Genomic DNA, 17,058 nt, shown 5'->3' with positions numbered 1-17,058 from the left:
TCCTCCAGTATTCTTGCCTGGAGAATTTCATGGACAGAGGACCCTGACAGGCTGTAGTCCATGGAGTCACAAAGAGTCAGACATGACTGAAGTGACTTAGCATGCATGCGTTAAGGATGTAGGGTGTAGAGGTGGTAGTGGTGGTTTAGTCACTCAGTCGTGTCCGACTCTTGCGACCCCGGGGACTGTAGCCTGCCAGACTCCTCTGTCCATGGGATTCTCCAGGCAAGAGTACTGGAGTGGGTTGCCATGTCCTTCTCCAGGAGGGTGTAGAAGATGAAGCTAAAACTTACTTGATATCTCCCGGAGGCAAAGAAAAGTATAGAGGCCAAGTACTCTGTTCTTGGTTCAGGCAGACTCAAGTTTGACTCTTAGCAAAGACACTCCCCAACCTTGTGATACTGGGAAATTAGTTAACTTCTTTAAGCCTTTGACTCAATAATAATATAGACCTATAAGGGTTGTTTGCTATGTTTTAATAAGATAATTCAAGTAAGACATTTAGCATTTTGTGGGAACCTTGCTTTAAAACCACTAGAGGAAAATAATCTCAGGAATTGTGATTTTTGGTCTCCTTTCTACCATGCCCTCAACCTTTCCCAAGTCTTGTACAAAGAACAAATCACCACCACCACATAGGGGCAGCATGGGGTCTCTGGGCAGAGGCTTTAGAACCAGGCTGACTTTGGTTTATATGAAGGATTTAACTCAGAGATTTAGTTTCTCAGCTGTAAAATGAGATGCTAACACATGTTATGAAGACTAAAGATAATATATTTAAATGTGTGGCAGATAATAAGCTCCACTGTAGGTTGACTTTAAGAAAATTCCCACCCAGTGTGGAAAAAAGGGAACTCTCCTACACTGTGGGTAGGAATGTAAACTAGCACAGCCCCTATGGAGAAGAGTATAAACGGTCCTTAAAAAACTGAAAATAGAGCTGCCATATGATCCAGAAACCCCTCTGCTGGGCATATGTCTGGTGAAAACCATAATTTGAAAAGATACATGCCGGGGTCCAGCCCCGGTGGATCCAGGGAAATTCGAAGCAGGGATGGCGTGGGCGAGGAAAAACTTATTTACTTATAAATATAAGATTAGATTAGGAAGAAATAGTGTAGTAGGAAAATTTAGTGGAGAAAAGAGGCTGAATAACTTGGTTTATGTGGAAAGCCAATAAAGTTCCAGACAAAGAGCTTGCACCATCTACATTAGGCCACCGGCGTCCTCTTGAATAGCGGGGGATGCCCCACCTTGGGCTCCCTCTCGTGTGGATCTTAGAAGCCGGGGCAAGTAAGTAGACATGGCGAGCCTCCACACCCCAGATGGGAATTCAGCCAGAAAATAGAGTAAAGAGGAGAGACATGGGGGAAACCAGTCCAGTGACTGGCCCCTCCTCTATTGTCCAGAACGGCCTTTTATACTTTTTATTGTACATAGAGATTAATGGATAATATAAAATTATGTAGCATCAGCAGCCCTGACTCTTACCGAGACCAGGCTTTTTCTCTGCATACTTAGTTGTATACACAAGTCTTAGGTGATTTACATCATCTTCTGGCCAGAAGGCCAATTAACATTTTACGGCCCTTTTCTGATAAAGATTTGTCAACCAGAAGACTTATTTGTGTTGTTCTTCCCAAAGTCTGGTGCCACTGTCAGAAAGCACTAAATAAAGTTACATTCTTACATAGCAAAGATACAAGAGTGCAGTGATATATAACAAAGAAAAATAATTAACTCAAAAGTCTAGCGTTGCTAACATCAAAACTACTATATTCCTATTTCTATATCCCAATTACATTAATTAATATCCTTCAGGTGCCTAAAAGATAAAAAATATGGAGGCCTGGTAGCAGTCATTGACTCAACAGTGAAACCCATCACCAGTATAATTTTTAGCTCTTTAGAAAAGGCTCTGTATCTTTAAGATGCTTTAAGCTTTGTGCCTCTCGTGATTGGGGGGCTGTAAACAATTCACAAGTTGTCAAAAGTCCAGGGGAACCTGTTAGGCAAGCTAGAGAGCCATCAGAGGGGGTTAAGCCAAGACATTCTTTTTATATGAGACTGAAGCCCTAAATTAACTTTTTCCAGAGAATGTCAGAAGAGTGGAAAGCACAGTAAAGCTGGCAGACTCTGGTTTTGGGGGGGGGTTAGATGCAGCAGCAGTAGCAGCTCAGGCAGAGGACCCCTTGAGACCTGACTCGCCTTGCCCATCAGGTCTCTCCACATGACCTTGTCATGGGTGGGATCTCCCGGGCCGGCTCCCGGCAGATACATACACCCCGGTGTTCACTGCATCACTGTTTACAATAACTAGGATGTGGAAGCAACCTAAATGTCCATTAACAGAGGAATGGATAAAGATGTGGTACCTATATACAATACAGTATTACTCAGCCACAAAAAAGACCAAAATAATATGTTTTGCAGCAACATGGATAGAACTAGAGATTCTTAAACTGAGTGAAGTAAGTCAAACAGAAAAAGACAAATATCATATGATATCACTTATATATGAAATCTAAAAAAAAAAAAGGCTATGAGTAAACCTATCTATAAACTCAAAATAGAGTTACAGATATAGAAAATAAACTTATGGTTACTGAGGGGTAAGCAGAGTGGGGTGGGATAAATTGGAAGATTGGGATTGACACATACACACTTCTATAAATAAAACAGACAACTAGTAAGGACCTACTGTATACCACAGAAACTCTGTAATGGCCTATGCGGGGAAAGAATCTAAAAAAGAGTTGATCTATATATTTGCATAACAGATGCACTTTCTATATACCTAAAACTAACACAGCACTATAAATTAGTTATACCCCAATGAAATTTTTAACAAATAAGTAGATCCCCGCCTGGCCATCTCTACCAGCCCTGTCATAGTGATGGTGATGGAATAAGTGAGGAGTGCTAGAAGACAAATCTCAGCTGTCCTTGATATCAGTTTTAGTCTCATTCTTACTGGCCCTGAGCCAGACTTCATTGCTTTTAGGTCTGGCCTGAGTTCCTTCAAACCATTTAGAAGAGCCCTGAAAATGGGCACTGCCATTTAAAAGAGTCATCCTGGCATAGGTGCCAATTAAGAAGCAAGATTAGAGATCTATTTCAACTCCACCAAGAGTGGACAGGTAAGAATTACAAATGAACACTAATAGGGCTGTGATTTTGTATCAAGACTGGCAAGAAATAGATTCCTTTGACATAGAAAAAATGGATGTTCCAAGGTCCCAGTTTCTTAAGCAAAGTTCTCTCTATGTCTCTCTCATACCGGAAAGCTAAAAACCAATAAAAGAAAGCCTGCCTTTTCCAAAGTTATTGATTCTTCACACTGCATATGCTTCTGACACCATTCCACATGGATCCCTATTCAGAAGAGAGGAAAGTTAGGGGAAGGTTAAAAGCTCCGACACCTGCTGACTCTCTCCCTGCTTGTGTCTTGCAGCCTACTTCTGCTTCCTCCTGACTGCTCTGGGTGTGACAGCTGGTGCCCATCGTTTGTGGAGCCACAGGTCCTACAAGGCCAAGCTGCCCCTGAGGATATTTCTGGCTGCTGCCAACTCCATGGCTTTCCAGGTGGGAATGGAGGGTCCTCACTCTCAGGGACTCAGCGCGGACGGCATTGTGGGAGGAGACACAGACATGCTTCCTGTACAGTGGACATCCTCCACACCCATTTTAGGCCCAGGCACTGTCTGCCTGTGTCAAGTTTTTATCTTCTTGTGGCTTTTGATACTATAAAATGTTCCCTGGGGGTTTTAAGCCCCAAGGCATGCTAAACTACAGAGGAGGAAAGGCAGTTCCTTCATCCAGAGTCCATGCTGTAAACATGACCCTGAAACCCTCAACATCTGTCTGGCTCTAATGAGGGTCAGGTTCTATGCTGAGTGTGATATATGCATATTGCCTTTGATCCTCACCATAACCCCACGAGCTAGGTGTGATGCATGTCCCCATTTTACAGATGACGAAACTAAGGCTTCATGCTGTTAAAGAACTTTCCTAATTATATGGCTAAAAAATGGTACATCTGGATAGGCCAATGCAAGTCTAACTCCAAAGTCATTGCTCCTACAACACATATTCTTGAGGTCATGCTTTAGATTTGTGATGAAAGGTCTGTTACTCAGCGTGGATTAGGAAGACTCAAGATTTAATTCTTACTGTGATGGTTGCTGGGTTTCCCTGGTGGCTCAGACGGTAAAGAATCCACCTGCAATGCAGGAGACCCGGGTTTGATCCCTGGGTTAGGAAGAGTCCCTGGAGAAGAGAATGGCTACCCACTCCAGTATTCTTGCCTGGAGAATTCCATAGACAAAGGAGCCTGACAGGCTGCAGTCCGTGGGGTTGCAAAAGAGTCAGAAATGACTGAGTGACTTCCACTCCACTTCACTCTGTTCCTTATGGTTGCTGGGCTTCCCTGGTGGCTCAGATGGTAAAGAATCTGCCTATAATGCAGGTTCCGGAAGTTGCCTATAATGCAGACCCAGATTCAGGAAGATCCCCTGGAGAATGAAATGGGAACCCATTCCAGTATTCCTGCCTGGAAAATCCCATAGACAGAGGAGGCTGGCAGATTACAGTCCATGAGGTCGCAAAAGAGTCAGATATGACTGAGCGACTAACACTGACGGTTGCTAGCTTTGATTCATTCATCTCTAGTTTCTTCATCTGTAAATATAAGAATATGACTTCAATTTCAGAGTCATTATGAAATCATGACACAAATGTAAGAGGGATCATGACCACACTAGGATTGGGCCATATCCTTGAAGTATTTGGCTTTGTTACCTAGACCATTTCCCACCCCGTTGGGCACTTTCTGAGCCGCTGGAATTTTGTATTGATCATGAATCTCTGTTTTCCCAGTTCCTCATCTGATCTAAATAAGGTGGGTGAGAATAACTTGCTTTCAAAATTTCTGCCCATGTTATGAGGACAGATGATTCCAGGTCCTGTGTATTTTCAACCTATTGGGAAGAAATGGTGATTCCCAAAACTACTTTAGGGCCCAGGGAGACAGGTGACCCAGAAGTCTCTCTCTGACCCTCAGATGTGCAGGTCAGGTGGCCACCTGTACAATGGGCATTCTATCCCTACAGGACAGCCTGACCTTGAATATTTCTCTAAGTTGCTCTTGTGTCTTAAGAATTCATTTCCCAATTCAGGCTTCCCTCCTGTTTGTGCATTCATAAAGCAAAAAGGGTCAAGCACAATACATCACTTAGGGATCTCAGTTCACATTATGAATATCTACTGAACAATTCAAGTGCAGTTGGGAATAAGCACCAGCATCCCAGGAGGAAGCCGTTTGCACAAAGGAGCAGCTGGCAGCTTCTCAGTTTTGTGTTCTTTTTGTTCACTGTTGGCAGTGGGAACTATGCTGCCCTTCACTTTGAATCCAGCCATCTTAGTTCAGTATTGTGCTTTGTTTTCCCTAACAATGAGTTACGATAATTATAATTTAGAAACTCACTGATTTAGGTCTTAGATGCTATTCAGGACTTAACTCAGTAATTTTCATTTATTTTGTTCAAGCAATTTATTATTTTTAGCCTTCAACTACATGAAGCCTTCAAGCCTTCATGTAGTTATAAAGCACCTCTATTACTGGAATGTTTTCCAACATAAATAACTTGAAGTTGAGAGCCTAAACCTCTTTTTCCAAATGAAACTTGGAAAACTGGTATGTAATTTAGTTTTTAAAAACTTAAGTTTCCTTAACAAAACATCACATAGAGAACATCACACTGTGATTTTAAATTCTACTTTTTGAAGAGAAAATATATTGTCGAAGGAAGTATCCAGGTCATTGAATAAATTCTTGGCTTTGCCATTTGCTAGGTGTAGGCTTTGGTTCACGTCTCTGTTCCTTCATCTGCAAAAGGTGAGTTGGGGAGTGTAATGATATTTACCTCACACAGTTATTGGGAGAATGAAATAATGAATAATAAGTGCCTAGTTTATAGTAGCACTCAGTGAATACTGTTCCTGCCTTCTTTTTGAGAATTGGCAACCATCTTACTCATTTCTGTATTTTAGTACCTATCACACAGAAAATACTCAGTGACTGTTAAATGAAATAATAGATGAGGGTAAAAGAGGAGAGTGAAAAAGCTGGCTTAAAACTCAACATTCAAAAAACTAAGATCATGGCATCCAGTCCCATCACTTCATGGCAAATAGAAGGGGAAAAGTGGAAGCAAGGACAGATTTTATTTTATTGGGCTCCAAAATCGCTGAAGATTGTGACTGCAGCCATGAAATTAAAAAATGCTTGCTCCTTAAAAGCAAAGCTATGACAAACCTAGACAGCATATTAAAAAGCAGAGACATCATTTTGCTGACAAAGGCCATATAGTCAAAGCTATGGTTTTTCCAATAGTCATGTACAGATATGAGAGTTGGACCATAAAGCAGGCTGAGCACCGAAGAATTGATGTTTTTGAACTGTGGTGCTAGAGAAGACTCTTGAGAGTCCCTTGGACAGCACAATGGTCAAACCAGTCAATTCTAAAGGAAATCAGTCCTGAATATTCATTGGAAAGATTGATGCTGAAGCTGAAACTCCAGTACTTTGGCCACCTCTTGCGAAGAGCCGACCCTGATGCTGGGAAAGATTGAGGGCAGGAGGAGAAGGGGGTGACAGAGGATGAGGTGGTTGGATGGCATCACCAATTCAATGGACATGAATTTGGACGAACTCCAGGAGACAGTGAAAGACAGGGAATCCTGGCATGCTGCAGTCCATGGGGTTGCAGAGTCAGACACGACTTAGCAACTGAACAGCAACAACAACAAAGTACTTTTAGAAATCTTCAAGTGTGAACTATGTGTGCTTCTTCCAGGCCCGCATCTGTAGTGGATTTCTTCATTAATTCAGCACATACTTACTGGGCACCCGCTATGTGGCAGGCCCTGAACTAGGCACACTGGCTTCAGTGATTTGCAAACATAGTTACAAACCTTGCCTTTATGTAGGCTTCCAGCTAATGAGATGTTTCCCAGTGGAAATGTAGGTGCTTTTGGCGTCTGCAGTTTTGTAACAATGGCACTTCGACTTAGATGAGCTTCCATAAGATCAGCAAAGGACCAGGTTCTATATAATGCCTGAGTCAGAGGAAAGAATGCAGTTGATTCAGGCCACTTAATCTTAGGAAGAGAACCACCTGGGAAAGTAGCAAAGTGTGTAACAAAGTAACAAAGTGCTGTGACTGCCAGTCTAGGGCATTGACCTACAACTTTAACTTAAAGCGGTATCATTGATTCAGTTTCCCTTTGATGTCCCCTTGCATTTTAAAAGATCCTTTCAAAGGTTCTCTTCTGCTTTCTTCCATAAGAATAGTCATGCCTTTGGCCAAAACAGACAAGTCATGCCATGGTTATCTCTGTTTGAGGATCAACAGGGCTTTTGCTAGATGCTGCTAAGATCTTGATCATCAAGAACAATCTTAAAAATATGACTGAAATGTTCGAAACTTCTTTTTCTCTTTCTTCTGCAGAGGACCTGTGTATAGGGGAGAGGGCAGCAGTGGGAAAGCTGAGTCTGAAAAGATGATGATGGGCAAGGAATGCCAGATAAGGAGCTGTAATAATCCTCTGTCCCGTCCATACCCTTGCATTCAGCAAAGACCCCATGAATTCCTCTCTGGCTTGTTCTCCTTCCTTCAGTTCAGTTGCTCAGTCATTTCCGACTGATTTGATCTCCTTGCAGCCCAAGGGACTCTCCTTCCTTACCAGTAGGATATAAGCCACTCAAAAGGTTTCTTGTGAACTTTTTAATAATTTTCTCCAGTCATCTATGAACCTGGGTGAGGGATTCCTGCCATCCAGTGGTCTCCAAGAGTTTGGTTTTCACAGAGTACCCACAACTTTGGATTTGGGCTGTCGTGTTCATGCACACACACCCCTGCTGGCTGCAGCTGGGTCTGCGGTGACCTCAATCCAACCAAAAGCACCTGTAAATGCTTTAGTCCCCTCCCTTACTGTCCACATTTACTCATCAGACCCTAGTGGAGATGCACTGGATTTCAATCTGTAAGGGAACTACAGGGATTTGGCCGAGGCCCTCCTATTTTACGGAAAGATAAAGAGAGGCAGCAGGTATGGGGTTTGATTCCAAACACAATTTTGCCTTGCATACTGTCTCGTTGATGGGCTTCCCTCATATCTCAGTTGGTAAAGAATCTGCCTGCGATGCAGGAGACCCTGGTTTAATTCCTGGGATGGGAAGATCCGCTGGAGAAGGGATAGGCCACCCACTCCAGTATTCTTGGGCTTCCCTTGTGGCTCAGCTGGTAAATAATCCACCTGCAATACGGGAGACCTGGGTTTGATCCCTGGGTTGGGAAGATCCCCTGGAGAAGGAAAAGGCTACCCACTCCAGAATTCTGGCCTGGAGAATTCCCTGGACTACGTCAGCGGGGGTCGCAAAGAGTCAGACACCACTGAGCGACTTTCACTTTCACTGCCTTGTTGGGGCTTATGCTTTGCCCTTGGACATGGGGTATCATTTTTTGGTGGGATCCAACTTTCTCCTGTTGATGGTTGTTTAGCAGTGAGTTGCAGTTTTGGAGTTCTGAAAGGAGAAGGTGAGCGCACATCCTTCTTCTCCATCATTTTGTGTAGGGAAAAGAAAAAAGCTATAGTCAAAGCTGTGGTTTTTCCAGTAGTCATGTTTGTATGTGAGAGTTGGACCATAAAGAAAGCTGGGTGCCAAAGAATTTATGCTTTTGAACTGTGATGCTGAAGAGTCCTTTGGACAGCAAAGAGATCAAACCAGTCAATCCTAAAGGAAATCAGTCCTGAATATTCATTGGAAGGACTGTTGCTGAAGCTGAAACTCCAATACTTTGGCCACCTGATTTGAAGAACTGACTCTTTGGAAAAGACCCAGATGCTGGGAAAGATTGAAGGCAGGAGGAGAAGGGGATGACAGAGGATGAGATGGTTGGATGGCATCACCAACTCAATGGACACGAGTTTGAGTAAGCTCCAAGAGTTGGTGATGGACAGGAAGCCTGGCCTGCTGCAGTCCATGGGGTCACAAAGAGTCAGACATGACTGAGCGACTGAACTAAATTGAAAGACTATCAGGGACTTGTTGAAGGTCACAAACTAGTTAGTGGATAGACCAGACTGAAACTTAAGTCTCCTGACCCTTGGCTTACACGTGGATGTTCTCTTGTGATGCTCAACAGTGTGACTTGTAAACAACTTTTAGTTGGATCTTGTTCTGTTATCCACCCCAACAGTCCCTGTCTTTTAATTGGTGTATGTAGACCATTCACACGCAAAGTGATTATTAAGATATGTGGATTAATATCTACCATATTTCTGTTTGCTAGTCATTGCCCTTGTTCTTTGTTTCTTTCTTTTGTCTTCGTCATTTTCCTGTCTCCCCTGGTTTTATTTGAACATTTTACAGGGTTCTATTTTCTTTCCTCTCTTGACATGTCGATTATACTTCTTTTCAGATTCTTTTAGTCATTGCTCTAGAGTTTGCAAAGTACATTTAAAGGTAATCCAAGTCCACTTTCAGATAACACTGTGCCATTTCATGGGACTGCACTAATATTCCCACTTCCTCTTTCTTATCCCTTATGACATCACTGTCATTCATATCATACATCCATAAGCTATAATCACCAATTTTATTTTTGCTGTTACTATTGCAAGTCAATTATTGTCTATTAGATCGATTAAGAATAATAAAATTTGAAAGTTTTATTTTACCTTCATTTATTCATTCGCTAATATTCTTTCTTTGTGTAGATCTGAGTTTCCAACCTGTGCCGTTTTCCTTCGCTGTGAAGAATTTCTGGCATTTCTTGCCAGGCGGATCTACCGGTGACAAATTTCTTCAATTTTTGTTTGTCTAAGGAAGTCTTTATTTCCCCTTCACTTTTGAGGAATAACTTTCTGAGTACAGAATTCAAGTATGTGGATTTTTCTTGCAACATTTACAATAGTTTACTCCACTTTCTTCTTGCTGATATGTGTCTTAAGAGAAACCCGGTATACCTGGTGCAATTCTTATCCTCATTTCTCTACAGGTGTTTTTTTTCCCTTCACTTTTTGGTTTCTTTCAAGATTTTCGTTGTCTTTTATTTTTTTCCAGGTGAATATGATACACGCAACAGTAGATTTTTTGCTATGTATCCTGCTTGGTGCTTGCTCTCTGAACTTCCTAGATCAGTGGTTGGGTGTCTGTCTTTAATTTTAGAAACATCTCTTTCAGCCATTATTTCCTCACATATTTCTGCTGTGGGTTCCCTCGTCTCTCCTGCCCACCCTCTTTTGCTCTTTCCCGCCTTCCCTCCTTTCTTTCCTTCCTTCTCCCTTTGGTATTCCCATCACACCCAACTTATATCTTTTGTAGTTGTCCCACAGTTCTCAGATACTCTATTACAATCTTTTCACATTTCAGTTTGGGGAGACCGCCATCGACATGCCTTAAAGTTCAGAGATTCTTTCCTTATCCGTGTCCAGTCTAGTGATGAGCCAATCAAAGACATTCTTCATTTGTTACAGTTTTTCTGACTTCTGTCGGTTTCTTCTCATTCTTTCTTAGACTTCCCATCTCTCTGCTTATAATATCCATATGGTCTTGCATGTAGTTTACTTTTTCTATTAGAGTCTTTAGCACATCAATTGTAATTATTTTAAATAGCCAGTCTGATAGCTCCAACATCTCTCTCATATCTGAGTCTGGTTCTGATGCTTGCTTTTTCTTTTAAAATGGTATGTTTTGCTTTTTGACATATTCCATAATTTTTTGTTGAGAACTGGACATGATGTACTGAGTAACAGGGACTGAGAAAATAGGGTTTTAGTGTGAGGTTTTTTTGCTTATCTGGCTAGGAATTAGGCTGTGTTACTGTGTGCAGTATCTGTAGTGTTGAAGGTCCAGTGACTTTCTTTTTGTCCCTGCATTGCTGGGTTTTCCTAGAGACTTCTTAAACAGGAGTTAAAGCTTTCAGTTCTTTCAGTTGAACCCCCTGTTGTACAGAATCCTTTGAGGGGACACCTCCTCCATCCCATGATTAGGTCTCAGTCTTCCATTGACCTGGAGCTGAGTATTTCCCTCCCCCGCCCCCAGATTAGTCAGGCTTTGGTAAAATCCCAGTTGATTAAACTCTGCTGAAATAATTTCTCTTAAGAACAGATCTTGCTAAGGGGAACAGAGAGCTCTGTCATGTATTTCAAAATGTTTACTTTTCTCCTCCTGCTGGAAGAGCAAGGGGATTTTTCTTGGTTGATCATAGCAAGAACCTGGAGGGCTCCTGGAGGGAACATTCATGAAAGTGTGGGGGTGCCTGCACTGAACCCCCTAAGAGTTTTTCACTCTCACGCTTGCCCACACTAAACCTCCAACAATTCATCAATTACAGCTTAAAGTATTGCTGCCACGCTGCTGCCAGCTGCAGGCTTTCCCTCCTGGCCTCTGCTCCTGCTAGGCTGTGATTCTGTCTGTCCATCTAGGCTGTGATTTTGTCTGTCTGTCTCTCTAGCTTTTGGTGCAGCAGTTTGCCCTGTGACCTCAATTCTCTGATAGATCTAAGAAGACTTGTTGATTTTTCAGTTTACTGGGCTTTTTTCTTTCTTGTTACAAAAGATAAGAGTAAATAACTTCCAAGCTCTTTACATATCAGATCAGAAAGTGGAAGTTGCAGTGTGATTCATAACTATAGTCAAGTGAATCTCAGAGTCATGGGCCATGAACTTTGGCAATTATATAACAACAAAACAAAAACAGTTACTGAGGACTGACTACATACCAGCACTTCATTTAGTATTTTAGCCATCTGACAATACCCATACTAAGTAGATACTGTTCTTTTCCTCGTTTGATAGATGAAAACATTGACTCTTTCCAAGGACATACAGATTTAAGTAACAGAAGGGGAATTCGCGTGCAGGAACCTTAACTCTAGAGGTCACCCTCTCACTGCAATGCCCTCATGCCTCTCCCAGCATTCAAGTGTCTATTTATCTTTCATTTGGCAGATACATGTGCCAAACATCATTTCCAGCGCTGGAGAAGTAAAGGCCAAGGTCTCTGTTCTCATGAGCATGTATATTCCAGTGGGAGAGACAGCAGATAAACAAGCAATGAATAAACAAGCTTATTCAGAAAGAGAAGGAATTCTCTAGGCCAGAATACTGGAGTGCCTTTCCCTTCTCCAGGGGATATTTCCAATCCAGGGATCGAACCCAGGTCTCCCGCATTGCAGGCGGATTCTTTACCAGCCGAGCCACAAGGGAAGCCAAACAAGCAATGAATAGACAAGTTTATTTAGAAAGAGAGAAGAGCTGAAGAATTGAAACACAGTGTATGATAAAGAATGCCAGGGAGGGTGACTCCTTTAGAGAGTATGGTTAGAGAAATTGTCACTTAGGGGGTGGCCTGAGAACTGAGACCTGATGGAGGGGACAGGTAGGGGAAGAACATTCCAGATAGAAGGAGGAGTCAGAAGTGGGAACAAGTATGGCACGTTCAAGGAGGAGCAAGATGGCCCGTGTGACTAGGCCACGTGAGGGAGAAGGTGGTCATAGGAGAGGCCAGAGAGGAGGGCTGGGCCACACCAGTGCAGGGCTCTGCCAGGAGTGGCAAGGAGTTTGGATATTCTTCTAAAAGCCCTAGAGGCCCTTCCCTGTTAGTTCAGTAGCTGAGACTCTGTGCTTCCAATGCAGGGGGCCTGGGTTCAGTCCCTGGTTGGGGAACTTAGATGCTGCATGCCATGCGATGTAGCCAAAAAAATAAAATAAAATAAAGCCCCAGGAAGGCACTGCAAGCTTTTAGGCAGCGGGGCGACATGCCTCACGCATTTTGATGGCACATATGAGCCTCAGACCGTCGTCATGAGACCCCAAAGATGATGTACCAGATTCAGGATTGGGGACCCACCCCTAAGGCTGGGTCTCTCTGGGAGACTGCATGTGAGGCAGTGCCCTTGAGGACGGCTTGGGGTGTTGGCAGCAGCATGGAGTGACCGTTGGTTAGAAGGAGAAGAAAACCCCAGAACGTGCCACAGGCTCAAGAATCCCGAAGCTTACGTGGCTCTTGGGTCCTGACTCTCACTGCAGAGCTCCTCTTTCGGGTTCTACTACCTTCCCTAACAGCTACCCTAAGTTTCAGATGTACAACCTTTCTTCCCCATGGTGGAAACATGTTCTCCTTCTTCTGTTGCGATGGGTGAATGTGGTTGGTTTCCTCCCACTATGTCAACAGCCAGAGCAGAAGTGGTCCTGACCCCAGTGCCCAGAAAAGACTTCCCGGTATGGTTTCGGGAGATGATTCGCATGCCTGCCTCACACCGTCTCCTTCTTGGAGGGCATCTTGCCCTCCTGGTCACCTCTGGTATCAAGTAGAAATAGGGCTTCCCGGGTGACTCAGTGGTAAAGATTCTGCCTGCCAATACAGGAATAGCAGGAGACGCGGGTTCAATCCCTGCGTCAGGAAGATCCCCTAGAGGAGGAAATGGCAGTTGTTTCTGGTGATATACGGATTCATCAAAGCATTGTTACATACATGCTGCTTTGTGACTCCATCAGGATCGAGAGACACTCCGAGAGATGACGGGGAGGAGGTGGGAGGCAGGAAAGAGGAGAAATTCTCCCAGGGCTACTGCATGGGGCTCAGCATTTTCCTTCCTTCTGGTAGGATAAACTACATATTTCCTGCCAAGAAAAATGTACCATTTAAGGTAGAGATTAAGATGGCTCTGCTACTGCTGCTAGTGCTAAGTCGCTTCAGTCGTGTCTGATTCTAGCGACCCCATGGACTGCAGCCTACCAGGCTCCTCCGTCCATGGGATTTTCCAGGCAAGAGTACTGGAGTGGGGTGCCATTGCCTTACCCGCCTGAAATGCTTCACCTCCTTCGTTATGGATCTAGGTCAGTGGAAACAGGTGACGTGAGGGAAACCATCTCAGGGGAAGGAAAACGTAATCGCCTGAGGTGGCCTGAGAAGACAGAGTAACTGCAGATGGACATGCCAACCAATAAGACTAGTCTGGTCTCTTGTGTTACTCTTCCCAAATATAGCAAGATTTTTTACAAAATCTTACCCTCTTTGTACTACAGATGTATTCCTAAGCATTTCAAGGTGATTAAATTTTGTAAGCAAATAATGACAGACTTTCAAGGCATACAGAGAGCTTTTATTGAAAGAAACACTTGGTAAAGTTGAGGGGTTTTTTGCAAACAAATAGCCACCAGATTTTTACTGATACATGTGAATTTGGCTCCACACCTCTACTGAAAGATACTTTTAAGATGAATTTCACATGCAGTTCTGTCCATTTGGAATCTGTCTTGAAACATATTTTCAAGCTAAATGTTTCTTTCTCCCTTCTTTTCATACCTTAGATGTTTAAAAGTGCAGAGACAGGGCATCTTAACAGTATTCAGTCCCTACCCTCTCTTCACCTGTCTCCCCACCTCCACTCCCCACTGCCAGTCTCTTCTGAAACCACAAAAGTTTGAAGCTGAGGGACATTAAAAACTAAGTCATATTCCTTTTCTAACAACTGAAAAGTGCTGAGTCGCTCAGTTGTGTCCGACTCTGCAACCCTGTGGATGGTAGTCTGCCAGGCTCCTCTGTCCATGGGGATTCTCCAGGCAAGAATACTGGGGTGGGTTGCCATGTCCTTCAACAACTGAAAAATGAAGGATCAAATATCATACTTATTTTTGTTTATTTTTTCCACATTGTCTCCAAAAAAATGCTGGTGGGTGCTGAAGGAGACTGTGTCACAGTGCCATTCCCTGACAAGCCATTTCTTTCCGTACCTGCCACCAAGCGTTGGGGCTGAGCCAGCAGGTTGTCACTGCTTATTCTTCATTCCATTGCTCTCCTGCCAGAAGCTCTTATGTTGCTGCTTTCTAGGTTTCCCAACCCACTGATTATTTTGCATTTCGGATGATTTCTCTCCCAGCTGCCTTCATTTGCATTTTGCCTAAATCAAATCTCATTGTGATAATTTCTCTTCCTATTTCTAACCTCTTTAGATCCATCTGTGTTATTTCTCTGTCCCTCAATGATGTCTGCAGCACCCCCTAATTTGGCACCAGCCAAAAATGTTATTAAATGTGTACGGCTTGTTCCTAGTCATTAATGAAGATGCTAAATAAAGCTAGAGCTAACAGCTACTTTGGAGCCTTCCATTAGCTGCATCCCCCACCCGATCCCCATAGACTCTGAGCTGTTTTTCATCTCTGGTTCTTGTTTATTAAAGTTCAGGCTTTTCAGTCATACTGTTCTAGTTTCTTCTAGTGCCAACCAGAGCTCTTGTCACAGGAATGTTTCAAGGATGCTGTTTTATATGCTTTATTAAGCTCCAGAGGTACAATAGCTACAGAAGTCACTGAATCAAGAATTTTAATTAACAGTAAAATTTATAGTTTCATATGCCGGAGGAAATTTTTCGCTTTTTAAAAACTCTTTTGCAAGGCAAACACATTTGATTACCCTTTATCTTCTCCTATTTATTCTTTAGAGCTTTTTGTGTAAATCTGCTAGTTAATTCTCTTTGAATTTAAAGGTGCATAAACCATTACGTGCTGGTGAAACACACAGGCTATGAAAATGAAATGGCCCTTGTTATGAGAAACTTATGATCTGCTAGAGCAGGCTAGATTCATGTATAATGAAGAAGGACTCTACCCAGATGATGTGGCATTAAATTGCTTGAAAGTTTCAAACTGACTCTTAGGGCTGCAAAAATAAGAGTATGGGTTAGGATATTAGGATAAAGCCTAATGCAGAAGGAAAATTTTGAGCTGAAAACTCAAAAGAAGAAAAGGATTTGCATTGGCAAGGAAGAAGGGGAAGATAGGGAAACATTTGAGCAACAATGGCACCCCACTCCAGTACTCTTGCCTGGAAAATCCCATGGACGGAGGAGCCTGGTGGGCTGCCATCTATGGGGTCGCACAGAGTCGGACATGACTGAAGCGACTTGGCAGCAGCAGCAGCAGCAGTAGCAGAGACAGAGAAGGGCTTCTCAGGTGGCGCTAGTGGTAAAGAACCCGACTTTCAAAGGGAGATGTAAGAAAGGCCGATTTGATCCCTGGGTTGGGCTTCCCTGGTGGCTCAGCTGGTAAAGAATCCGCCTGCAATGTGGGAGACCTGGGTTCGATCCCTGGGTTGGGAAGATCCCCTGGAGAAGGTAAAGGTTACCCAGTCCAGTATTCTTGCCTGGAGAATGCCATGGCCTTGTCCATGGGATTGAAAAGAGTTGGGCACAACTGAACGACTTTCACTTCACTCACTTTGGCATGGCAACGCACTCTAGTATTCTTGCCTGGAAAAATTCCATGGACTGAGGAGCCTGGCAGGCTGCCGACCATAGGGTCACACAGAGTCAGACGTGACAGAAGTGACTTAACACAGCATAGCACTGAGAGAGAGAAATGATTGTGACATACTGCGTCGAGTCCCTGAGTAGCAGAACATCGGTCTGATTGAAGAAAAAACTGGGGCGGCGCATTGCAGATGTACGGCATCTCTCACCGCACTGTACGGCACCTCTCACCGGACTGTACGGCATCTCTCACCGCACTGTACGGCATCTCTCACCGCACTGTACGGCATCTCTCACCGCACTGTACGGCATCTCTCACCGCACTGTACGGCATCTCTCACCGCACTGTACGGCATCTCTCACCGCACTGTACGGCATCTCTCACCAGACGTGTCTGAGGCATCTTAAAGCCAGTGTGCCTTGAATCGAAGTTGTTACTCCATCTTCTCCCCGAAACTACTTCTCTGCCAGTTTCGCCCGTCAGAAATCTGGATGCCTTCCATGATTTCTCTAGCTCCCTAATCATCCCTCACCCAATATTTTAGCCCATCTCTTTAGGTTCTGCTGCACAGTTGTATCTTGTATCTGCGTGCTTCTCATTTTTGCCACTCTCTAGTCTCAGGTCTGGACTACTGCAAAAACCCCACACACGTGTCTTCCTCCTCCAGCAGTTGCCCTTCTCCATACCGCAGCCACACAGAACTTACTGAAAATGAAACCACTAACAAGAAAAGAAAAT

At 43.5% G+C, this 17,058-nt stretch overlaps 1 protein-coding gene across 1 annotated transcript in view; it reads left to right on the top strand.

The window, feature by feature from the left end:
* Window positions 1-17,058, top strand: part of SCD5 (stearoyl-CoA desaturase 5) — a 175,141-nt gene that overhangs the window by 97,930 nt on the left and 60,153 nt on the right. Inside the window, exon 2 of the mRNA XM_018049650.1 lies at window positions 3,455-3,585. Coding sequence (XP_017905139.1) covers window positions 3,455-3,585 — 131 coding nt within the window. The remainder of the gene's footprint in view (window positions 1-3,454; window positions 3,586-17,058) is intronic.

The sequence above is a fragment of the Capra hircus genome, chromosome 6, assembly GCF_001704415.2.
Source record: "Capra hircus breed San Clemente chromosome 6, ASM170441v1, whole genome shotgun sequence".
Taxonomy (NCBI): Eukaryota; Metazoa; Chordata; class Mammalia; order Artiodactyla; family Bovidae; genus Capra; species Capra hircus.
Note: the sequence above shows the minus strand (reverse complement) of the source record. Positions and strands in the feature narration are given on the sequence as shown.